This window comes from Salmo salar, chromosome ssa26, assembly GCF_905237065.1.
Source record: "Salmo salar chromosome ssa26, Ssal_v3.1, whole genome shotgun sequence".
NCBI classification, from domain to species: Eukaryota; Metazoa; Chordata; class Actinopteri; order Salmoniformes; family Salmonidae; genus Salmo; species Salmo salar.
This window is the reverse complement of record NC_059467.1, coordinates 38435001-38461135: the sequence shown is the minus strand read 5'-3', so window position 1 is coordinate 38461135 and position 26135 is coordinate 38435001. Positions and strand designations below refer to the sequence as shown.

The window sequence follows — 26135 nt, the reverse complement described above, 5'->3', positions numbered from 1 at the left end:
GGATATAACTATGGATTATTTGGAACCAAACCAACATTTGTTATTGAAGTAGAAGTCCTGAGAGTGCATTCTGACGAAGACAGCAAAGGTAATCAAACTTTTCTAATAGTAAATCGGAGTTTGGTGAGTACCACACTTGCTGGGTGTCAAAATAGCTAGCCTGTGATGGCCGGGCTATCTACTCAGAATATTGCAAAATGTGCTTTCACCGAAAAGCTATTTTAAAATCGGACATAGCGAGTGCATAAAGGAGTTCTGTATCTATAATTCTTAAAATAATTATGTTTTTTGTGAACGTTTATCGTGAGTAATTTAGTAAATTCACCGGAAGTGTTCGGTGGGAATGCTAGTCACATGCTAGTCACATGCTAATGTAAAAAGCTGGTTTTTGATATAAATATGAACTTGATTGAACAAAACATGCATGTATTGTATAACATAATGTCCTAGGATTGTCATCTGATGAAGATCATCAAAGGTTAGTGCTGCATTTAGCTGTGGTTTGGGTTTATGTGACATTATATGCTAGCTTGAAAAATGGGTGTCTGATTATTTCTGGCTGGGTACTCTGCTGACATAATCTAATGTTTTGCTTTCGTTGTAAAGCCTTTTTGAAATCGGACAGTGTGGTTAGATTAACGAGAGTCTTGTCTTTAAAATGGTGTAAAATAGTCATATGTTTGAGAAATTGAAGTAATAGCATTTCTAAGGTATTTGAATATCGAGCCACGGGATTCCACTGGCTGTTGAGTAGGTGGGACGCGTCCCACTGGCCCAGAGAGGTTAAACAGACAGATTTTAATGGGGATTTTTTTTATTATGCCAAATAGCTTTCTACAGGGTTGCGGACATCGTCTAATTTAAGTTTTGTGAGTAATATTGACCTTGCGTGTGACCAGGGGTTCGTTGGGGTTGAGGATGAGGGCCTCCCACTCCTCCTCTGTATCCAGCTGGATGCTGAAGTCTCTCTGGGTCGTCCTGGATGGACTGGAGTCAACACTGGAGAGGAAAGAGACATCCACCTTTAGTACTAAGTGTGTGTGGGAATTCAATTCAAATAACTTTATTCATCCCTGCGCGGCAATTACTTTATGCATGTGCTTCTGCAACAACAACCAAAACTACCACAGCAACAACCATTCACAACATCAAATCATCATGAACCGTTACCAGCATAACAACTACTGACCGGTCTATTTAAAAAGCACCTGTGTCAGAAAGTAGGATCATGTGCCAAAGAGAAAGGGTCTATTCTCATTGACAAGAATTAAGAATCATTTTGAAAGATTCTCGAGAGTAGGAGCTAAGGGTCTATTCTTATTCACAAGAATTAAGGAGAATTTCTAGAGATTCTTGAGAGGTATTGATTCTCGAGAGGTATTACTGTAATGTAAACGTAAGTATTTCTCACGTCTCAAACGATCCCTCCAGAGTTCACGCACGCCACTCACCCGACAGCTGCACCCGTCTAAGCAGGACAGTGTAAACAGAATTTTCAATGTATAGTTTATTGAGTTTTCACCTGAAATTGCAGTAACAGCCTGCTACATTCTGAAATGATCACTGTATATTTAAGAAAGTGATGCTCAACAGTGTTTTTCCTCCCTTGGCTGCTCAGAGTCAACATCCAGGCAAGAAGCTGATCAACTCACTAGGGGATTTATCAAAAGTATTCAGTCGCAATTTTGCATTCTCCGATTTACCACCCCAAGATATTCCTGAACAACGCCTATTTGCGCCCATACTGGATGGAAATTACAAGTGTAATGGCTGTGCTCAATGCAATGGCACTTATAAATGTAGATCCTTCAAACACCCCCAAACAGGGAAATCTATCCCAATTAAAGGTGTTATTACGTATTCTACTAAGGCAGTTATTTATCTTATAACTTGTCCCTGTGGTAAAAATTATGTGGGTAAAACAAAGCGTGAATTAAAAGTACGTATCTCAGAGCATCGTAGCACCATTAGGTGCAAAAACTTGACTTACCCAGTTGCGGCCCACTTTTTGGAAGCAAACCATTCGATTTCGTCTCTGCGTTATATTGGCATCGAACATGTCACCCTCCCGAGGAGAGGGGGTAACCTTGATAATTTATTGTTAAAACGAGAGGCTGCCTGGATCTTTAATTTAAAGACCCTTGCTCCCTTCGGTCTCAACATAGACTTTGATCTGAAGCCATTCTTGTGATTATTGTGATTTTGACATTGTAATTGTTTGTTAGATACATTTTAGACTACAAATGCTATGATCGTATGCTATCCATTTGTTTGTCTTTTTGTATCTTTGTATGCCATTTTTTTTAAATATTTGAGTTAACCAATGATATTAGGCCACACTTGGCCATGATTACAAACACCTGTGTGTCTCTTGACACTATATAAATGACTCATCTTGCAGTGTTTGTGATGATACCCTGATGAAGACAGCTTTGCTGTCGAAACGTTGGTTATTAGGTTATTACATTTTTGCATCTGAGCTCTTAGAGTGTGCGGCTTTCCCTTATTTTCTAGTTTTCTACTCCGCTAGCCAGCACCTCGCCTTTATAGGTGTGCGTTTCTTTTTTCTAGGCAATTTTGCATTTACCACATATAATAACTTCCACGATATTGATAAAATTTGTTCAAAGGTGACTTTAATACGCTGAAACTATACTTTTCGCATGAGAGGGGTAAACGTTAATGTTTGATATGCTAACGTTACTAGCTAGCATAGCTGACTAGCTGTATTATTGTCTTACATTTACATTTTAGCCAACTTTTTTTATCCAGAGCGACTTACATGAGCAATTAGGGTTAAGGGCACACTAGCAGATTTCTTTCACCTAGTCGGCTCTGGGATTCGAACCAGCAAATGCTCGGTTACCTGCACAACACCCTTAAACGCTGGGCTAACTGCCCCCCATTGCAAGCTACATCTTGCAAGCTAAGTTTAGCTAATACGCGTAAGAACGAGAAGAAAACTTTAATTGTCTGCACATGCTTGTGAATTGTTGCATTATTCAAGAGTGTAATACGGTTTGGTTGCATTATTCAAGAGCGTAGTTAATATGTTTTAGAGGAAAAGTTGCTCGCATTGTTGAATAGTTTCAAAGCTTACTGGCTAGTCAGTGGCTACTGCCATACTGATATTTACAGTAAATTTGGAGCTGCAGAGCAAGAATGTCACGTTGCCAGCCTCAATGAAAGTTAAGGCAAGCTTGTAACGTAAATTGAAAAGTTGATGTACATATTATGTAAATTGAAATCTTGTCATGCTGCCTCTCCTTAAATATTTGTCAATGAGAATAGCCTCTAAGTGAATAAGTGAATACTTATTTCCCTCATTAAAATGCAAATACATTTATAACATTTTTGACATGCATTTTTCTGGATTTTTTTGTTGTTATTCTGTCTCTCACTGTTCAAATAAACCTACCATTACAATTATAGACTGATCATTTCTTTGTCAGTGGGCAAACGTACAAAATCAGCAGGGGATCAAATACTTTTTTCCCCTCACTGTACTAGCTAATTTGTCCTATTTAGCTAGCTTTCTGTTGCTAGCTAATTTTCCCTGGAATATAAACGTTGAGTTGTTATTTTACCTAAAATGCACAAGGTCCTCTACTCAACGACAATTAATCCACACATAAAACGGTCAACCGAATCATTTCTAGTCATCTCTCCTCATTTCAGGCTTTTTCTTCTTTGGACTTTATATGGCGATTGGCATCTAACTTTCATACTAAGATGTATTACCACAACCAACCGACCCACCTCAGTTCATCTTTCAATCACCCACATGGGTACAACCAATGAGGAGATGGCACGTGGGTATATGCTTCTAAAAGCCAATGAGGAGGTGGGAGAGGCAGGACTTGCATTGCGTTCAGAGTCACAAATAGAAGCAACTTCTATTTTATTGCCTGGCAACGCAGACGTTCTTTGGCGCAGGCGAGCAGTGTGGGTGCAATGATTGAATAATATTATTATTTTGCAACGCTCGCACACGCTTCCGGTATGGGTAGCGTGTTAGAGTGTGAGAGAGACAGAGACAGAGTGTGTATGTTATTAATGGTCAAATTAAAGTTTATTAGCTACATTTCCTGCCGTCTCCCCTAATGCCAGTGATGGTGTGGACATTGAAGGCTGTAGTGAACGTTGAGAATGCTGTGAGGCCAGACTGCTGTTTGGCATGACAATGAGTTGGCATGGTAACTCAAACAGACTGGCACCCACACATAGTGTGAGAATAGCTGTGTGTGTGTGTGTGTGTGTGTGTGTGTGTGTGTGTGTGTGTGTGTGTGTCCGTCCAGTTGTTGCAAAAGCTTTACCTATCCCAGTACTACAGAATACATTTTATCCTCCTCCTCAGACCAGACCCCTCCCCTAGGCATGTCTCAACCCTGCATTAGTGTGTGTGTGTGTGTGTGTGTGCGCGCGTCACCTCTTGGCTCTGTCCTCAGCCAGTCCCAGAGCTTCCTCGGCTGCTTCCCTCCTGGTCCTCTCCTCAGCCAGACTCTCACTTAGCTGAACCACGCTCTGCTCCACCTCCACCAGCCTGGAACACACACACACACACACAATGTAGTCATTCTGACACTCCTTGTCATGCCAAACAGTCTGGCATCACGGTATTCTCAATGTTCACTATGAAACTGTATTTATGAGAGGTCACTGATTGGTTGTTGATATATATGAAGACTGGCAGGCTGTTTGGCTTGACACTGACAGCAATGGTTGGCAAGAGCACAAACACATCTGGAAACAGGCTAACCATGCATGGACACAGAGAGCGAGAGAGAAAAAAAGGAGAACATAATAGAGAGAGATAGAGAGCAAAATATACCAAGAAAGTGAGAGAGCGAGACAGACCGAGAGAGAGAGAGAGTTTGAGAGAGAGACAGACCGAAGGGACAGAGAGTCACCTGGTCCTGAGCTCGCCGGCCTCCATTGCTTCCATGTCTACCACAGCACTGCTCCTCTCCTGGGGAGCTCCCGGAGCCACTTCTACAGACACCGCCCCCTGCTGGACGGGAGAGCAAACAGCTGGACATTTGAGCTGATTCACTTCAGTAGGAGGAGCATGTGTCCAACATTATATGCAAACGCAAACATACATATAGTAACCTACTGACACAGAGTACAGCCAGGCTACTATTCATTAAAACACACACAGACAAGGATACACACACAGTCAGACACAGATACCAGACAAACACACACAAACACACTATAGTCATTCAGACACCAGACAAGCCTGAGACACACACACAACTTTCTACCTTTGCAAGGCCCTGCTGGTGCTGGTTAGGCAGGGCCTGGTTCTCCAGCCAATAGCAGCGGTTCTGGGTGTCTCTCAGCGTCTGAGACACTGCCCTCAGCTGGGCCGACACACCCCCTTTCTCCTCCACCACCTGCTGCAGCTGAGATGGGGAGATGAGCAGAGGAGTGGTTGGGAGGAGAGAAGATTCGTGGTGAGTATGGTGAACTTAGTGGAAACTGATTCAATACCTGTGCGTTGGTTTCTGTGTTCAGCACTTTGGTTGCTGAGTTGATTTGGGTCGTTTTGTGAGTGCGTGCGTGTTCAGTACCTTGGCGTTGAGCTGCTGGCAGTGCAGATCTCTCTGCTGGATCTCATAGAGGCAGCGCTGCAGGTGACTCTGCAGCTGAGTTCTCTCTGCCTGGAGCTGGGTCAGTGACGGGTCATCAGACACATCCTTCCCCACCAGGGCCATGGTCTCCTTCCTCTCCCCAGCCAGGCGCTGGCACTCAGACTGCAGCCTGCTACTCTCAGACCTGGGGAAGAACAGAGGTCAGAGGTCATTGCCTGAACACTTGAGTGACCCACTGGTGGACCCAGTCAGTAGTGTGGTTTCTTCAGTAGTCTCTGTTTAGTAGCGGACAAGCGATCTATTTGTCAGTAAGCAGTGAACCACTACTGGGCAAAACAATGAACACACATAGAGGTGTGGGTCAGGGGAGATTCCAATTCCACTTCAAACACAGTCAATATAAGAGGCGTATTGAAAATAGATTTTTTTTCTTCCAATTCTCTAACAAATGGAATTGAGCCCTGGTTTGTATTGGAGATGGGGTTGGCAGGAGATCTAGCAGCTGAAGGGGATTGTCATCACGAGACAACTCATATAGTGCTTGACCATGGGGATCTGCCAGGGCGAGTGGGGCTTGGGAGGGCTCTGTGTGGGTGGGGAGACAACCTGAATGGACACAATGAGGACAGATAGATGGGCTGTCACCTGCTGGTGAGCTAAATACTTTTTCTGGTGCAGCAACACAGTTTCCACTGTGGTAACTAGATGCCATCTGTTGCATAACAATTACATAATTTGCTTTTTTTTTTGGTGAAATGTGAAGCGGGGCCTTTGTTCACCATTTACACTCAGGGGAATTGGCATTTATGAACAGGGCCAAATTGTAATTTTTCGAACAGAAAAGAATATGAGACGCATAGGCCCATGTACAATCCTGATAGCAGTTGAAAGGGACACCTTGGAGATTATGGGGAAATTATCAGAACAAAGGTGAGGAGACAACATTTTATCTGACAAGACCGAATCCAAAAATAAACTTGTTCATTTTATGTGATTTTTACATTTACTCTACTTTCCGCAGCATCTGTATACATTTGGTAACATGATTATATTCACGCAACATTTGGGGTAATTGCAACTTAAGACAATAAAATGACAAGAGCTTGAGTGAGAGGTCTGACTGGTGTCTAAGAGATCACACACCTCTCCAAACTGTGGGTTTGAGTGAGAGGTCTGACTGGTGTCTAAGAGATCACACACCTCTCCAAACTGTGGGTTTGAGTGAGAGGTCTGACTGGTGTCTACAGGAGGCCTCACACCTCTCCAAACTGTGGGTTTGAGTGAGAGGTCTGACTGGTGTCTAAGAGATCACACACCTCTCCAAACTGTGGGTTTGAGTGAGAGGTCTGACTGGTGTCTACAGGAGGCCTCACACCTCTCCAAACTGTGGGTTTGAGTGAGAGGTCTGACTGGTGTCTAAGAGATCACACACCTCTCCAAACTGTGGGTTTGAGTGAGAGGTCTGACTGGTGTCTAAGAGATCACACACCTCTCCAAACTGTGGGTTTGAGTGAGAGGTCTGACTGGTGTCTAAGAGATCACACACCTCTCCAAACTGTGGGTTTGAGTGAGAGGTCTGACTGGTGTCTAAGAGGCCACACACCTCTCCAAACTGTGGGTTTGAGTGAGAGGTCTGACTGGTGTCTAAGAGATCACACACCTCTCCAAACTGTGGGTTTGAGTGAGAGGTCTGACTGGTGTCTAAGAGGCCTCACATCTCTACAAACTGTGGGTTTGAGTGAGAGGTCTGACTGGTGTCTAAGAGGCCTCACACCTCTCCAAACTGTGGGTTTGAGTGAGAGGTCTGACTGGTGTCTAAGAGGCCTCACACCTCTCCAAACTGTGGGTTTGAGTGAGAGGTCTGACTGGTGTCTCTAAGAGATCACACACCTCTCCAAACTGTGGGTTTGAGTGAGAGGTCTGACTGGTGTCTCTAAGAGGCCTCACACCTCTACAAAGTGTGCACAGTTCCGAAGTAATTCCAATAAATGTATCACTCAAAGAAAGAGCCTTCAAGCTGTGCAATTGAGGAAGTTACATAATAATAATAAAATAAAGGTTAAGTAAATACAAAAATATATATACTGCTCAAAAAAATAAAGGGAACACTTAAACAACACATCCTAGATCTGAATGAAAGAAATAATCTTATTAAATACTTTTTTCTTTACATAGTTGAATGTGCTGACAACAAAATCACACAAAAATAATCAATGGAAATCCAATTTATCAACCCATGGAGGTCTGGATTTGGAGTCACACTCAAAATTAAAGTGAAAACCACACTACAGGCTGATCCAACTTTGATGTAATGTCATTAAAACAAGTCAAAATGAGGCTCAGTAGTGTGTGTGGCCTCCACGTGCCTGTATGACCTCCCTACAACGCCTGGGCATGCTCCTGATGAGGTGGCGGATGGTCTCCTGAGGGATCTCCTCCCAGACCTGGACTAAAGCATCCGCCAACTCCTGGACAGTCTGTGGTGCAACGTGGCGTTGGTGGATGGAGCGAGACATGATGTCCCAGATGTGCTCAATTGGATTCAGGTCTGGGGAACGGGCGGGCCAGTCCATAGCATCAATGCCTTCCTCTTGCAGGAACTGCTGACACACTCCAGCCACATGAGGTCTAGCATTGTCTTGCATTAGGAGGAACCCAGGGCCAACCGCACCAGCATATGGTCTCACAAGGGGTCTGAGGATCTCATCTCGGTACCTAATGGCAGTCAGGCTACCTCTGGCGAGCACATGGAGGGCTGTGCGGCCCCCCAAAGAAATGCCACCCCACACCATGACTGACCCACCGCCAAACCGGTCATGCTGGAGGATGTTGCAGGCAGCAGAACGTTCTCCACGGCATCTCCAGACTCTGTCATGTCTGTTACATGCTCAGTGTGAACCTGCTTTCATCTGTGAAGAGCACAGGGCGCCAGTGGCGAATTTGCCAATCTTGGTGTTCTCTGGCAAATGCCAAACGTCCTGCACGGTGTTGGGCTGTAAGCACAACCCCCACCTGTGGACATCGGGCCCTCATACCACCCTCATGGAGTCTGTTTCTGACCGTTTGAGCAGACACATGCACATTTGTGGCCTGCTGGAGGTAATTTTGCAGGGCTCTGGCAGTGCTTCTCCTGCTCCTCCTTGCACAAAGGCGGAGGTAGCGGTCCTGCTGCTGGGTTGTTGCCCTCCTACGGCCTCCTCCACGTCTCCTGATGTACTGGCCTGTCTCCTGGTAGCGCCTCCATGCTCTGGACACTACGCTGACAGACACAGCAAACCTTCTTGCCACAGCTCGCATTGATGTGCCATCCTGGATGAGCTGCACTACCTGAGCCACTTGTGTGGGTTGTAGACTCCGTCTCATGCTACCACTAGAGTGAAAGCACCGCTAGCATTCAAAAGTGACCAAAACATCAGCCAGGAAGCATTGGAACTGAGAAGTGGTCTGTGGTCCCCACCTGCAGAACCACTCCTTTATTGGGGGTGTCTTGCTAATTGCCTATAATTTCCACCTGTTGTCTATTCCATTTGCACAACAGCATGTGAAATGTATTGTCAATCAGTGTTGCTTCCTAAGTGGACAGTTTGATTTCACAGAAGTGTGATTGACTTGGAGTTACATTGTGTTGTTTAAGTGTTCCCTTTATTTTTTTGAGCAGTGTATATATATTTTTTTTAAGTGAAGCAAGCACAGTGGTAGTTTTTTGTTTGGAACACAGCCCTGCATCCCCACCATTACACAATTACTGTCTAGGTCAAGTGGGCATGCTCATTCTATTGCCAACAAGACTAGCCAAGTTCTAAAATACGATTATATGGTGTTAGGATTTCACAAGGCACTTCAGAGAAAAACACACATTTTGATGAGCAAAGAACGGAGTCGTGAGGGCATTCAGGTGTGTGTTCCACTGCAGATTTTCTTCACAATAAAGCAAACATTCTGTTTAGAACAACCCAGGGTATGATGGCATGTCATCCTCGTAATTCTACATCAAACATAGAGATCATACATTTCCATACTGTGAATTTTGAAATGTGAAGTGCACATTTGGACTCCCGTGTGTGTGGTTTGCTTGTATTACAAGAAAGACTTATTTATTATAATCCTCGACGTCTCATCTTTCAGAACACATTGAGTGCTTTCGAGCATTGACCTCACCAATGTGCAAAAGTAACCCAATTGGCAGAAGTAATACAATTTAATGGCCAACTCAAATCTTTCCAGGTGCAGTTAGGATCATACCTCAGTTCAGCCAGCTCTGCCTGGTACCCGCTGACTTCTGTTTCAGTCTGCAGTTTGAAGGCCTGTGCCTGCTGCAAGGCGCTCTGCAGCTCATCCACCCTCTGTCTCGTCTCCTTCAATAGACAAAACAAACCACTAGAGACACAACAACAACGCACATTGAGGAGACTCATTTCAACACTTCACAAAAAAACTGCATTCCTGCGACACAACCAAATTGTCATGCTTGCACACACCAAAGCCATGACAGGTAGATTAGCTTTTTGACTGGTCCCCTGCATGCTGTCAGCAAGTTCACACACACAGCCTAAACCAAAACACAACCAAATGACAACTAAACAACAAGCTTTGAGTCACAACTGGTGACTTACCAGCCCATCTCTCCCAGTCTGAAGGGCCTGAATACCACTGCTTCTATGGCTATTTGACTCCCCTGTGTTCGCGATGTCTACTACCTCTGGACCTAATCCTTGCCTGGACTCGAATGCCTTCTTTGCCCCAGCCAGCTCCTCCATCAGCCGGTCTCGGTCATCTTGGAGGCTGGCCATGGACCTAGAGAAAGCCGATACCTTACTGCTATATGTGTCGTTTTCCAGGGAAACCCGTTGGAACTGCCCTTCCTTCTCTGACAAGGCCACAGACAGCTCGTCTACCAGTGAAGTGAGCTGGGAGGGAGCATCTTTGCTCTCTAGAGCAGAGAGTTTCTGTACCAGTATGTGTCTCTCTTTGGCCAAGGTGGCCAGCTCCGAGGTCGTGTCGCCTAGATGTCTCTCCACCTTGGTCATGGCCCCCTGGGTCTCTCGGAGCTCCTTGTCGTATCGGTTCCGGAGGATCTTTAAGTCCTCGATGAGCTGGTCGCGGTCGTTCTGCAAGGAGGCCATGGCTTTACCCAGAGACTCGTTCTGAGACTTCAGGTCCGTGCTTTGGACTCTAGCATTGGACAGCAGCTGCTCAGTTTGCATCAGGTCCCTGGCCAGCTCAGCAACCCTCTGGTCAGCGGTCTCCTTCTCGTTTCTCATCAGTTCGACTTCTTGTTCAAAGGCATCGAGCTCGCTGTTGTACTTGTCCTCTGCCTCTCCCAGTTTCTCCTCAGTCTCGCGCTGCAAGAGCTGCAGGCTGCCTTTCCAGTCATCCGCTGCCACTTTCTGAGCAAACAGTTTTTGCTGGAGGTCGTTACATTCCGCAGCTTTGGCTGCCACGGCATGCTGCAAGTCGGCAATCACTTTGCCTTTATTCGTTTCTTGCATTCCCTTATTCAGGGCCAATATGTTAGCTTCCAGATCAGTGACCTGTGTTTGAAGTTTGGAATTCTCAGCTTTTAAGGCATCGCTTGCCTCTCCTTCCCTCTCGAGTTCCAGAAGGGTCTTCCGGTTCTGCTTTTCAGCTGTGGCTTTTTGATTTTCCAGGTTTTTGATGGCATCTTGCTGCTTCCTGAGCAACTCTTTCAACTGGCTGTCCTTCAAGGACAGGACCTGATTCAAGTCTTCTCTATATCTGATCAGCTGTGCCCTGAGCATGGCATTCTCAGAGTTCAGATCATCCATCTGATGAAGGAGAGTCCTAACCTCATGTTTAAGGCCCTTGGTTGCACTGAGGTCTCCTTCAGCCAACCCCTTGCCTTGCATTACAGTCTGATTCCTTTCCTCAGACATCCTATATTCTGACATCAAACGCTCTCTCTCTGTCTGCAAGGAGACCATGGAGTTCCTGAATGTTTCCATCTGAGCAGCCATTTTTTCCTTTTCCTGAATGGACTTGTCAACTTTCATTTGAAGGGATTTTACTTTGTTCTCCAGCCTTCTGAACTCCTTGTCAGCTTTCTCCCTTTCATAGTACAAGGCAGTTAGTCTGTCCTCGTAACCTTCAACCTGGGCACGGTGATTGGCTTGCAGCTGTTCTAGATACCCAGACATCTGTCCATCTCTGGAGGACAGCAGAGAGGAGATTTCTGCGTCTTTGTTCTGCAGGAGTGACTTCAGGTGCAGTGAAATGGCCTCCTGTTTCTCAAAATCAACCTGAAGCATGTCACTGTGAGACTGCGAGAGGAGTAGCTGGGACTCTGTGTCTAAAAGTGTATTTTCCAGCTGCTGAAGATCAAACTCCATTTTAGATGTGGAATCTACACTGCCAGTGAGATGTCTGTTGAGTGCACTCCTATCCTGTTCTAATCTCTCAACCTGCTCACTCAGTTCCTGCAACTGTTGATTCAGGAGCTCCACGGTTTCGTTAAGCTCTCTATTGCTGGCACCCATTATAAACAACTGCCTCTGCTGAGCTGTGGCAGCTACTGTGTAATCACCAAGTGTCCTTTCGAGCCTCGACTTGGTTACCTGCAGTTCAGTTATCTCCTTCTCTTTCACTCGAATGTCTTCAAGGAATCTCGTTATGACAAAGCCCTGTTCTAGAAGCTGGCTGTCCTTCTCATGCAAGGTATTTAGGAACATATCATTCCACTGTTTCACAGCATCGGTACCATGAGGACTAGAAGACAGAGCTGCTAACTTAGCCAAATTAGTGTCAGCCTCTCTCTTCAGAGTATTCATCTGTAAATCTTGAGAATCTATTTTCCTCTTCAATTCTAACACTACCTGACTCTCCTTCTCCTTGGAACCCAGAAGTTCCTCTATATGTTGCTGTAAAATTACCTCCCTCTCCATGAAAATACTCTTTTGCTGCTCAGCTACATGCTGTAGTGCTTTAGTTCTCTCCATGACCTGACATTCTGATTGATTGTTCTTTTCTGATACTACCTCAACCAATTGGTCTTTTTCAGAGCTAATGTTTGTCAAATCTTTCTTTGCCTCATTGAGAAGGTTCTTGTGTGTGGTAAGCTCAGCTTCAAGATGCCTCCTCCCTTCTTCTAGAGAAGATATCCTCTCTGTCATTTCTCTCAGCTCCTTCTCCACCTGTTCATGCGCTGACTCTGAAGACTTCAGAGACCTTTCTAGGTCTAAAATCAGCTCCTGGTATTTGATGGAGTCATGTTGCAAATGATTGATTTCATGATGCTTTTCTTTCAGCAGTTCCTGTAGCTCCTTCTTTATATTTCTGGAGCCCTCATTGCCTCTCTGGAACATTTTGAGTTTCTCCTCAAACTCCTTAACTAACTTCAGCTGCTGTTCCTCCTTCTCCTGGCAAACCTGAGTCGCCTTCTCTTTGCTCTCAGTCAATTGAGAGGAGAGCTGTGTGTTCTGGGCTTGGAGAACATTGACTGTCTCTGTCAGTTCATCAATTCTTTCAGAGTTTTTGAGGATCACCATCTCCAAATATTCATTCTCATTTTTTACTTTGTCTGAGATCTCTTGGACATTTTCAAGCTCCTCTTGCAATATAGACTTGTCGTCCTCCAAGATCCTGACCTTCTCATTTAGGCTGATGGCCTCTTGGCTGTGTCTGTTGATCATTTCTTGGAGCTCTGAGATTGCATCGTCTTTTTCTCCCAATTCCTTTTCATGCTTATTCTGCATTTGTTTAATTCTTTCAGAGAGAGTTTCTTTCTCCTTTTGCATTAATTTATTGATTTCCTGTTGGGAAGCAAGTTCTGTCTTCTGTGACTCAATCTGGGCAGTCAGTGAATTATTCAAAATGAGTGCATCATCTAGCTTAAGCTGCATGTTTTGCTCACATGCCTTTGATTCGGTGGGCCACTTTTCTAATGAACAGGTTGCTTCTTTGAGTGCCTCTGCCATACTGCCATTGTTGAGCTGTATCTCTGTTAGCTTCCTTCTGAGAGCTTCTGAGGACTCTACAAGGCTGTGGATCTCTGCTTCCAAGTGGTTGTTTTTAATAGTCAACTCTTCAACTGTGACTTTCTGCTTATCGTCAAACTCTAGCAAGTCTATTCTAATTTTTTTATTCTCCTCCTCCAGCTCTTCCATTTTCTGCTGCTTGGCCTGAGTAAACTTTCTCATCTTCTCTTTAATTTTCTCATTTTCATCCTCCATCTCCCCAACTTGCTTCTCCAGATTCTCCCTCTCAGATTCAGATTTGTTTGCTTTAAAGAGCGCTTCTTGTCTCTCTCTTCTTGCCCCCTCCAATAGTTGTCTCATCTTGTCCATTTCGCTACTGACATTCTCGTACGCTTGTAAAAGTGACTCATACTCCTGTTTCAGCTCTGTGTGCTTAGATTTCCACTCCGACAACTCATCCGTCTGCGAGTCTTTCAGGGACTCAAGCTGACACGAAAATGCCTGTTTCTGTTGGGTGATATTTTCTATGGTGAGTTTGAGGCTTTCACAGGCTGCAGATAAATTGTGATTATCATTGAGGATGCGATCAACCTCAGCAATGAGCTTCTCTTTCTCCTTGCTTAGGGATGATACAGAACTCTCCAGATCCTCTTTTTGTTGTTTCAACTTGGCAACAGACATTACCAGTACAGTGGATGATGCCCCAATTTCTTCATTTTTAGATGAGAGTATACGCATTTGTTCCTTCAGAGAGCTATTATCTTTCAAGATTTCTTTCCTGGAAACTAAGGCTGCTTGAAGCTTCCTGGTGAGAAGTGCTGTTTTGCTTTGGTTGCCCTGATCCTTTGTTTTGCTGGCATCTTCTTGAGACCTCTGCTGAAGCTCATCAACTTCAGTCCTCATCTTTTCCATGGCAACTTCGTGAAGGTGAATCTGCCGCTGCAGTTGCTGTTCCAAGGCAGCAATAAGCTCTTCCTTTTCTGTGGCCAGAGCCTGAGAAATCACCAGGGCATCATCTCTTTCCTTGAGACTCATCTCATGTTCTTCAGGGGATATCTTAAGATACTGGACCTCCTTCTCAATTACCCCAGTCTGTTCAGAGGATGTATCCTGCAAACCAGGTATCTTTTGAAGAAGCTCTTCATAAACTTTCCCAGCTTCCTTTAGCTGAGCATCCAGCATGGCAACTTCACAGTTTAATTGTTCTATGACCATGAAGGCGCTTTCTTTTTCCTGCTGTAGTGATTCCATGTGCAGCTTATGACTTTCCATTTCAGCCTGGGACTCTGCAGAATGGGACTGTGCTTTTTCAAGCTCCACTTTCAGCTGTTCCTTTTCTTCACCGAGTTGCTGTTGAGTTTCAGCCAAAGTGTTTTGGAGGATGTGAAGTTCAGACGATTGCTGGGCGATGGTAGTGAGTGCATTCTCCAGCTCTCCTTTCATTCGATCCCTGTCCTCTATTAGTTCTTTGCTTTCACTTATACATTTCTGCGACTGGGATTCTTTCTCACCAACAAGTGCTTCTAAGGTGTGTTTTAGCTCCTCCACTGTGGCTTGTAATGCGCCCAACTGGTTCTGCAGCACCAGGTGGTCATCTACCATAGTTTGTTTTTCCTGCTCGGCCATCTCCACTGCTTGTTGCTGTCTTGCGAGCTCTTCCATCTTCTCCTTTATCTCTGCATGGGCTTTTTCAAGTTGACTTTCTGTGCAGCTCATTCTCTCAGATAATGCTTTGGACTTCTGTTCCAGTGCTATGAGAACCTTGTCCTTATTTGCCAACTCAGAGGACATGCTTTCCAGTTTGAAGTGAAGGGTTTCTAACTCTGCTTGATATGATGAGGAGGCATGGACTTGACTCTCCCTCTCCGATAGGGACATGTTGAGGTCTTGAAGCGTTTTATCCCGTTCCTGTACAAGCAGTCTTAGGGTCTCCAATTCACCTAGCTGAGAGACTGAGGCCTGACAGATTTCTTCGAATTTCTTGACCTTCTGGTCGTAACTTAACTGGACAGCATTAAGGTCATTGGTCTGCTGACAGTGTTGTTCCAGGAGTGCTTTATAATCATCTTTTAATTCTGAAAGCTCTTGGATGTACTTTTTCTCACTTTCTTGAGACTTCTTTATAGTCTCTTTTCGTGCCAGTAAAGCAGCTTGAGCCTTTTTCTGCATCATTGCCTTTTCTTGCTTCACCTTTGTCAACTCGTTTTCAATGTCAACAGCTGTAGCACTGGAGCTTGACAAGTCCTCCTTCAAACTCTCCTCGCTCTTTTTCATATCATCTTGAAGCTTCTCTAACTTCAGCATCATACCACTTCTCTCCTGTTCAAAAGCCTCCTCTTTCTCAGAGATGTTGGAATTAAGTTGATCAATGATGATGCTCTTTTCATTGAGATTATGCAGTGCTGTTGTCAAACTTGCTTCTTGTTCATCTAGTTTCGCTTGCAAAGTTTGCATATTTATTTCAAAAGTTTCTACAAGACTGTCTCGCACTGTTAAGACCTTGGCCAGTTCTAGGAATTCACACTCTTTTTGATGTACTTGCCGTTTAATATCTGCAACAATGTCTTCATGCTCTTTTGTAGTAGCTTGAGCTTGTAAAGTGAGTTCTTGCAACCGATCCTGTAAGCCTGAAATCTCAATTCCTTTATTCACATTCTGCTCTATTTGATGTTCATGCTCCTCTAGCTTCTTCAAAAGTTCTTTCCTGACAACCAGGGCAGCTTGGAGCTTCTTTTTCATTACCTCTTTTTCTTTGGTTAACTTAGTGAGCTGAGTGTTGAGATTATCCCTTTCTTTAACCAAATCTCCATTCTCCAAATCCTTGGTCTCAAGTTCACTTTGAGAGCGTGACAGATGAGCTTTGCTCTCTTCTAGTTGCAAGGACATATGTTCAAGCTGTTTCATAGAGCTACTTTGTGCGTTTTCCAAGCTTTCCAGCTGTGAGAGGAAATTACTATTTTCCTCTGTGTATTTCATCCTTTCGTTTGAGGCGGATTCAATTACCTGTGCTACTGAAGCATCTTTCTCCCTCAACTGTTGACTGAGACCTGCTAGCAATTCCTTCTGGTGACTTATTTGGATGGTCATGCAGCTGACCTGCTCATCTTTCGTTTGGATGTCACTAAGTAGAGCTGTCTGTTTAATACCTGCCTCTCTCAGATTCTCAGTCTCAGTTTGGAGCTGTGCATGAAGGTGCTGGATCTTTTCTTGCAATAAAACATTCTGTTGATTCTCACCGTGATAGCCCATTTCTTTATCATTAAGGGTACACTCTGTCCGTTTCAACAATTCTGAAACTTTATTTAATTCACCCCTCAAAGAATCTACCTCACACTGATGTCTTTCTCTCAACTGTTTGAGCATAGTCTGTAGGGAGACCTTTTCCTCCTCTAAAGCAACTAATCTATCAGACATGGTTAGTGACAATACAGACAAATCTTTGTCAGCACACTCTTTGCTGACCTCCAATTGTCTTAACTCACTTTCCATATCTTGAAGAGCCTGACTCAATTCAATATTATGTTTGTCTTTTTCCTGAACAGATACTAAGATGTTTTCAATCTGAACTCTGGATGTGGATGCCTCTACCTCTTTCGCTTTAAGCAGATCTGAACCCTGTCTAATTGCTGTTGCTGCCTCTGCCAACTTTTCATGCAAACTATCTAGGTCTTGTTTCAATGCTTGAACTTTAAAATCTTTAGACTTAATTTCATTTTCAACACTTTTCAACTGCTCCGCAATGAGATTTTTATCCTGCGTCTCTCTATCCAGGACCGATAGCCACTCCTTCTCAGAGTCCTGAAGAGTTTGCCCTATCTTTTGAATGTCTGATTTCAATCCGGTGATTTCTTCATCTTTGACACTAACCTCAACCTGTAGTCTTTCCTTCTCAGCCCCCATTTTCTCCATGACTTCATTCATGCTGCTGGATTGCTGCTGCTTTTGGAGATGCAACTGCTCCTGCATTGTTTGTATCTGGCTGCTGTACCTCTTGCCATGTTCATCTCTCTCAATTATGAGTTTCTGAACTTCTTGCTGCAGATGTTCTTTTTCACTGATTGCTGCATCCAGCCGCTGTTGATTTTCTTGCTTTGACAGTGCGATCTCCTCTCTTAGCTTCTTATTTTGCTCTTCTAGTTTCTGCATTTCTGACACTACGTGCTCTGCCTGTTTCACCTGGGCTGTGTACTGACTGTTAATGGCATGAAGAGACATCTCTCTCTGCTCAAGGTTTTCTGTCAGTGCATTTACCTGAGCAGCCACATGCAAATACTGAGATTTTAGTCTCTCAATTTCGACAGTGAATGTTGAGGTGCTCCTTTGATGGGTAGCAAGGGCATCTTCCTTTTGTTTTGAAAGGTCAACATTCAGTGTTTGGATTTGCCAAAGGTCTTGACGTAGCAAGGAAGACTCATTCCTCAGCACCTCTATGGTGTTTTCTGCTGCCTGAACTGCGCCGTTGCTGTCACTGAGGGCCTTGTTAAGACTGGACATCTCCTCGGCCCTTTGAGAAAGCATCGTCCGAGCTTCCTGGAGCTCCTCTAAATGAGCAGCATACTTCTCCTGAAGATTTACAAAGGCACTTTGGTTCTCCTCTGCTGACTGGCTGAGGCTTGCAGACTTAGTGGAGAGTTCCTGAATCTGACCCTGCAGTTGTGACACCAACTCTGTGCTCTCCATGAACTGGGTTTTGAAGAGGGCTGCTTCATCTGCCCTTCTCTGCAGCTCCTGAAGGGCCTTTGACTGGTCCATAACGGCAGTCCCTCTTTCCTCTAAGGCTTGTTGAAGTCGTGCCACTTCAGAGGACTGGGCACTGAGGCTACTATTGAGCTTTGAAACAGACTCTTGGAGGTGTGAAAGCTGCTCTTTTAAGCTCTCACATTCTGCATCTTTGGTATTGAGCTTTAAAACAGACTCTTGGAGGTGCGAAAGCTGCTCTTTTAAGCTCTCACATTCTGTATCTTTGGTTTTGAGTTTTGAATTTAGGCTTTCGCTAACAGCTGAGGAGGTGCTCTGGGCCTCAAGGATGAACTTGACTTTCTCTTTCAGGGTCTCTTTTAACAGGGATGACTCAGAGGTCAGGCTGTCAACTTGACCTCTGAGCTGTGTGGTGGAATCCTCCAGCTCTGAAACATATGTCCTTAAACTCACATAATCATCAACTTTCTGCTTAAGCTGTGCCTCTTGTTCTTCAAGCCTCCCACTGAGCTGGTTACTCTGTTCCACCGCATTACGCAGATCACCCTGAAGCTGTTTCATTGTTTCCGCATTTGAATTCAGCTGGGTTTTGAAATCCTCAGATTCTAAGGTGAACTTCTCTCTGAGCAGACTCAGCCGTTTCTCCGCCTCATGCAGCGAAACATCTTTGTCTTGAAGGCTTTTCTGAAGACTCTGAGCTTGTGTCTGCAGCTCAGTTATGGCCTGGCTCATCTGACCCTCACCCTCTACTGACTTAGCTTGTAACTGCTTAATAAACATCTCCTGCTGATTTAGGGACTCACCTCTCTGCTGCAAATTCAAACCTAAGCTATCCCTGTCCGAGCAGGCTGCTGTCAGTTGCTTTGTTAAATTAGACACATAACTGTCCCTGTTAGAGATCTCTGCCTTGAGAACTGAAATCTCCTCAAGTTTCTTGGATGCCTCTGTGACAGAGTTTTTGAGTTCGGTTTTTAGTCTGACATTCTGTTCATTCAATGCTTGGATGTTGTCCCTAAGATCTAATATCTCAGTTTGCCTCTGTTCCATCTCTTCCCTTAGCTTGTTGTTTTCTGCTTCATGGTTCTCCAGAGTGGTTTTCAGCTCTGTATTTTCAGACTCCAACTTCGCACTGCTCTCGTTTATGACACCAAGCTGACTGCTTAGTGACTTCAATGACTCGTTCCTCTGGTTCAGCTCGTCTTTGTGGTTTTCACAGTCCTGTGTCATTTGTCTGAAGGTCTCTTCTTTTTCTTCCAAACGCTGAGTCAGTTGTGAGCATTGCCCTTCAAGTGATTTAGTCTCGCCCTGCAGTTGATTAAGTTTACTCTGTAAAGAGCTCCACTCCTCTGCTTTCTGCTGCAACAGGGTGTCTTTCTCTGTGAGCCCAGATTTCAGTGCAGTCCCCTGCTCCTGTAATAGAGCCAATGTCTCCTGGAGTTGCGACAACTCTCTCTGCTGGGCCTCTAATTGTGAGTTTTGATTTCTGATAGTCTTCTCTTTTTCGGTCATGTTGTTGTTCAGTTGATCAAGTTGGGTGATCAAGCTGTCAACTTGGTCTTGTGAATGTTCAAGTGCCTCTTCACTCCCTCTAAGCAATTTGGTGAGATTAGTACATTTATTTGTTTTGTCCAGCAAACTCTCTGAAATGGTCTGTTTGTTTTGCTCTAGGACCTTGTTTAGTTCCTCTACTGCTACACTGAGCTCCTTTTTGTCTTTCAGTAGCCCGTCAATAATTTTGCAGTTTTCTGAATGTTGCATTTCAAAATTGGAAAGTTTATCTAGAAGTAAGTTCTTCTCCTTGGTTAATTCAGAAATGGACTCCGACTGTACAGCTAATTCCTGTTGCACTATCTGCTTCTCCTCTGTCAGACTGTTCAGTTGTGAGCACAGGTTTGTGTTCTGCTCAAGAGTCACATTTACCCTTATATCAAGCTCAGATGCAACCTGCATTTGCTGGGCAAGTTCCTTATCTCTGATCTCATAAGCAGCTCGGAGTTGTTGGTTTTGCTCACTCAGTGCCTGGATGTGACTGTGGAGGCCAACCACCTCAGCTTGCCTCTGTTCCATCTCATGCCTCAGCTTGTTGTTTTCTGCTTCATGGTTCTCCAGAGTGGTTTTCAGCTCTGTATTTTCAGACTCCAACTTCACACTGCTCTCGTTCATGACACCAAGCTGACTGCTTAGTGACTTCAATGACTCGTTCCTCTGGTTCAGCTCGTCTTTGTGGTTTTCACAGTCCTGTGTCATTTGTCTGAAGGTCTCTTCTTTTTCTTCCAGACGCTGAGTCAGTTGTGAGCATTGCCCTTCAAGTGATTTAGTCTCACCCTGTAACTTAGATAGAAGCTTTTTCTGCTGCCCAAGTTTATTCTGTAAAGAGCTACACTCATCTGATTTCTGCTGCAATACGGTGTCTTTCTCCGTGAGCCCAGTTTTCAGGGCAGTTACCTGCTCCTGCAGTAAATACATTGTTTCCTGGAGTTGCGACAGCTGGCTCTGCTGTGCCTCTACTTGTGAGTTTTGATCAGTGACAGACTTCTCTTTTTCAGCAATGTTGTGATGGAACTGCTCCACCTGAGTGTTCAAACTGTCAATTTGCACCTGTAAACGTGCAACTGTCTCCTCCTTTTCCCTGAGTGTTTTAGTTAGAAGACTACATTCATTTGTTTTCTCAAATAGACTATCGGAAATTGACTGTATATTTTGCTCCAGGGCCTTGTTCAGTTCATTGGCTCTAACACTCAGCTCCTCCTTGTCTTTCAGAAGCCCTTCAATGACTTTGCTGTTTTCTGAATGCTGTGTTTCGAAGTTGGAGACTTTGCTTCTCAGAGAATCCCTTTCATCTGTCATCTCTGAAATGGATTTCTGCTTTCCAGCTACATCCTGTTGCAATCTCTGATTCTCCTCTCTGAGGCCATTTGCTTGAGAGTTCAAACTGCTGTTAAGTTCAAGAGCTGCCGTAGATTCTTTATTAAGCTCATCTACAAGCTGCTTTTGAGACTTAAGTTCATCTGCCTTCTCCTTCAGGTCAGCTTGCAGTTGTTGTTTTTCAGTCTTCAAGTTTTTCAAGAGCTTCTTCATATTTGAGATATTTTCCAATTTAACCTGCAGGTCTTTCGTCAACTTCTCCTTTTCAGAATCTCTGACTTGCAGTTCTGTGTTAAATTTCTGTTGCTCTACTTCGGCCTCTTCCTGGATGGCCCTGAGTTTTTCCTCAAGAGAGGATATTGTCTCCAGTTTTTCTTGCACCTCTTTTTTCAACTGTACCTGACACTCTGTCTGCTTCTCTAGCTGGTTGGACAGGGTCTTAAGGTCATCGTTGTGTTTGGACACCTCTGCGCGAAGCTTGTTCCGTTCCTCCTCGACTGATTTGAGTTCTTTCTCATACGTCTGCTCCTTGTCCTGAAGCTGGTCTTTCAGTGTCTTGCTGGATGTACTTGCTTCCCTCAACTGAGAGATGAGACCCTCGGACTCCTGTAGTTTCTGGGAAGCAACAGTCACATTCTCCTTCAGTGAAGAGATCTGAGTTTCGCACTCCAAGAGATGATTACGATGGCCCACATTGTGCTGCTGGATCTCCCCTCGAAGTTCCAGGATGGTCCGCTTGTCCTCTTCCACTTGCTTCCTCAGCTCCTCCACCTCTACTGTCCTCGACTCCTTCTCCTCTTTGGCTTTGCTCAGCTCAGTCTCTGCATCCTTCAGCTGTTCCACCAGCTCTGCCGTCCTGGTGTTCAGAGCCTGCTGGTCTGAGTTCTGAGAGTCTCTGATGATCTGTGCCTCACGCTCCGATTTGGTGAGGGCGGTCTCGATGCGAACCAGGTCCTCGTCCTTGTGCTTGATCTCCTGCTTCAGCCCCATGATCTGTTCAGCGTACTCCGCCATGTTGCCCGAGAGGGCTAAGATCTCCTTGTCCTTGTCTGAGAGGACGTCTCTGAGGTTATCAATCTCCCGTTCACAGCTTTGAAGGTTGTGGATCAGCTGAGACCTTTCTTCCAGATGGGTGGTGTTCAACTTGTCCAGTTCATCGTTTGTCTGATCCAGGTCATTTTTAAGAGTCTTTATTGTGGCCTCTTGTTTCTGTGTCTACGGGTTTGGGAAAAAATACAAATATGTTACTGGAGGCAGAAATCTCCTAAAGTACTGTCAATATCATTGCAATTTAATGAGTGTGAAGGTAATAGTTCGCCTAAACTATTAAATCTGAGATAAACATGTCTTCTGGTTTCTTATATGCAAAAACTGTAACCTGAATTCCAATTAATATTTATATTTCATCACAGTAATTAAGCCATGGTAGTCATATCCCGAAACCTTACCTTCTCTTTAAGCACACTCAGCTTATGTGTGAGATCTGCAACCGCTGTCTTCAGTTCTGAACACTGTTTTTCAAAGGTACTGCATTTTGTGGAGACTTCAGTGAGCTGAAAGAAGAAAAGAAGGTGTCATGACTTACTATAAAACAGATTTGACTATTAATTGATCGCCAAAACAGGCTACTGTACTTACATTGTTCTCAGATTGAAGCAGCTTGTCGGAGACCTCTTTGTGCTGCGCCTCCTTTTCCTTTAAAGAATCTCGGAGGCTGTCGATGAGCTCCAGTTTCTCAGAGGTCTTGACTAATGTGTTCTCCTTCTCTATAAGAGAGGTTTCGAGACACTCTTGGGTGTCGCTCAGTCTAAAAGGCATCAAAGAGAAAGGAGATGTTTTAGAGGTTACAAATGAGGACATGGTGATAATCTTACATTCTCCAATGCAAAATAGCACAAACACATGATCATCATCAGTGCACAACTTTACACATGCTTGATTGTATTTGTTTATTTATAACTTGCGTATGACTGCAGTTAGATGCATGGAGCCAAACTATTCAGTACAAAAACCTTACATTCCTTTTACTCTTAAATGAGTAACTGGCACTAAATACAAATTTGGGAAATGAACCGGTTTACTATTTATGTGTGTGACCCGTGACCTTTTTTGGTTTAGCACTTTGATTGAGGATGAATTGTGTGGGCTTACCCTTTGAGCTGCTCGTTGAGGCTGGTGACCAGGAGATGGTGTTTCTCTGCATCCCTGCTCTGCTGGCTCCGAAGGCTGACCAGTTGACCCTGTAGTCTCTCTGACTCGTTCTGTGGGGAGGGGGAGGAGAGGGAAGGTTTAACATGGTTTGGAGAAAAGCTCAGAGTAAAGCCAGTAGGAAGCTCACTCCATCTCACTGCACACATATTGACCCAAAATACTACTCCCTTTCTTCTATGTACAGTGTTAGGTTTAGTCCATACAACACAGCATAAAAGGAACACATTTCAGCTTTCAGGACATTTTCACTTAGTATCATTTCTATGATCTATTTTGCCTTTCTTAGGGTAAAAAAATGCTTTGAACTTGGCCGGATTAGAATTGTCATATACTTTTGTATGCTCCTTATATGATGGTTGAACAATTAACCAACCAAGTGAGTTTGTTCTCCACACCGAGTGAATTTGTGGGCAAAATATGCTCAACATAGCACTCGCTTATTAGAAGACTGCTCGCAAGCCGTGAACACAGAACAGTGGGTTTCCAAAACAAACAAGCCAAAGGATTAGCCTTCACCGCCGGAGGTGCTCTCTCTAGCGCACACAAACACTAACACACCTGGGAAACCCAAAATGGCCGCCTTTCTTCATCTACATCAAACGTCACCTGTGTTAGAGGAGTTTGTTACAAAATCCTAGTCCTCGGGAGGAAACATGCAATGAACTGAATAGTACAAATTAATTCAGTAAAAAGTCAATCCAAAAGCAAAGGCAAAACAAACTCCCAAACACAAAGGAGAACATATAAGATGCAACATGTTGATAATAGGAGCAGCTGACAAAGTTACAATATACTGGGTTAGATTTCCACTACCTCAGGAACTGGCACAGGTAAGTAAGCCGTGAACAAAATCAGTTGTGTGCTTCTTTTTATTAACAGACCAGGAGGTATAGGAGGGTATAAGCGGGTAATCTATGGTGAGTGGTATGGAAGTGTGAGAGGGGAGTAAGAAAGGTCCCTTAAGTCAGTGGTTCCTAAATTGTGGGGTTCCTAAACTGTGGGCCCCCCCCAAAAAAAATGTGATATTATTTTTAGGGAACTCAGTCCGGCTTTCAACTTACTCTTGAAAGTTGTAATTATAGAATGGACAAGGGGAAATTTCGAATTGGGTAGTAAATTATCAGTATTCCTCTTGTCATGTCGGTCATTGTACACCTTAGAGATCTATTTATAACTTGTCAGAAATGTCCAGATCAAACATCAAATGTCAGCTAATGTTTTTTAGCTAGGTTTTTTAGCACAGATTTTGTAGTAACGTTTGAGTCACTCAAATATTAAATTAATACATATTAGACATGGCAGGATGTATATAATTGCAAGAAAATTTGCATTAAAACTGCAACATTTTCTCTACAACCCATAACAAAATGTGTAGAATTCCAGGAAATAAGCTTTAAACCTGCAAAATGTGTGAACAGTTTGTGTCATGAACAGTGCTTGTGCCCATAGAAACAGACGTGGGGCATGGGATGTTCCCCAATGCTAGAAGAGGGGCCTGAGTGAAAAGGTTTAGGAACCCCTGCTTTAAGTGTCTTTATGGAGGCTATCTTGGTACAGTGTGGCATTCTGCAAGGAGCATGTGGGTCTGATAGCTCTACAAGGTGTGAGATATGAGGTTCCAACCAGGTCTGTGAGACGTGAGAGTTTACCTGTAGGGACTCGATGCGAGCCTGCAGCTGCAGCCGGTCCTCAAGGTCCTGACAGCGGTCCTCCAGTCCTAGGATCTGTTCCTGCAGCTGGTTCCTCTCCAGCTCCAACTCCTCCACTACCGACCGCAGGCCACCTGCAAGGGCAGTCGCATAGACAAGAAAGAGACAATCAGTGGTTGAGAAATCTGGTAGTTATCTATCATCATCAACAATAATTTGCGAAAATGGATGCAAATTGTAATCATAGAATCAGCACTTTATACAGTACAACTGAAACGTTTCCATGCAAACATATTGTTGTGATGGATTACAAAGTTTATGATAGTTGGCCTGCTACTTGCCCCATGCAAGGTCACTGGTTTTTGTACATTTATTTATATATTTTTGTCCCATTAAAAACCATGAACCTTTCAACACAGTGAATGTGTCAAACACAAGGAGAGATGAGAGGAAAAAGAAGAACAGACAGGGCATGCAAAACAGCATAAAAGCCAAACACTTACCACAGACAGGGGAAACTCTCCACCTAAATTCATATGAACTGACAAGAGTTCAATGCATTCGACATGGACTAACATCGTTGCGAGCCAAATACAAGCCAGTTCAACCAGCATGCACATGTTCAAATAATAACCACCTCAACTTGTGATGAGATGACACAAAACCCCACAGATGAGTCAACTCTGGGGTTGAATGTGTTTGACTGGAGGGAGAAAAAACACCCACATGTAAAACCCCAAAAACGGCGGAGTGTTAGGCCTACGTTGACAAAATGACAAAACAACCCAAATGACTAAAACATCTCAAGCTCCCAAAATGGTGGTGGGTGGGTGACAAATACACAAAAAGCGACAACGTGCATGCTAGCGTAAACTGTCTAGTGGGTCTCACACCTGTGTTGGGGGAAGTGTACTCAGGCCACCAACCTCCCATGTTCTCCCCCTCCTCCTCCATCGGGGTGGTGCTCTCAGATACGCCACTGTGTGGGTCCTGGTGGAACGCCTGCTTGCCATCAAACTCAAAGTCCTCCTGCGTGGGGGTGGGGTGACAATACTCATTTTAGTCTAGTGACTGAAGTACATTTTGTCTGGGATGTTACAGAGGATAGCGTACAAATCTAACGTCAGACAGAACTACAGTAACATTTAATCTCCCTTGTTATACTGATCATCTACAGGCATCCT

At 44.2% G+C, this 26135-nt stretch overlaps 1 protein-coding gene across 6 annotated transcripts in view; it reads right to left on the bottom strand.

Moving 5' to 3' along the window:
• The window catches only part of LOC106562741 (golgin subfamily B member 1), a 50708-nt gene that overhangs the window by 2371 nt on the left and 22202 nt on the right, over nt 1–26135 (bottom strand). The window contains exons 16-27 of one of the 6 annotated variants that reach the window (XM_045708486.1): nt 25845–25980; nt 24952–25085; nt 23243–23352; nt 22730–22898; nt 22540–22644; nt 17396–22306; nt 9840–9952; nt 5577–5781; nt 5268–5408; nt 4911–5011; nt 4430–4543; nt 885–999 (exon numbers count right to left, since the gene is read on the bottom strand). In XM_045708486.1, the coding sequence (XP_045564442.1) occupies nt 885–999; nt 4430–4543; nt 4911–5011; nt 5268–5408; nt 5577–5781; nt 9840–9952; nt 17396–22306; nt 22540–22644; nt 22730–22898; nt 23243–23352; nt 24952–25085; nt 25845–25980 (6354 nt within the window). The other 5 variants (XM_045708487.1, XM_045708488.1, XM_045708489.1 and 2 more) reach the window with 5 other exon arrangements.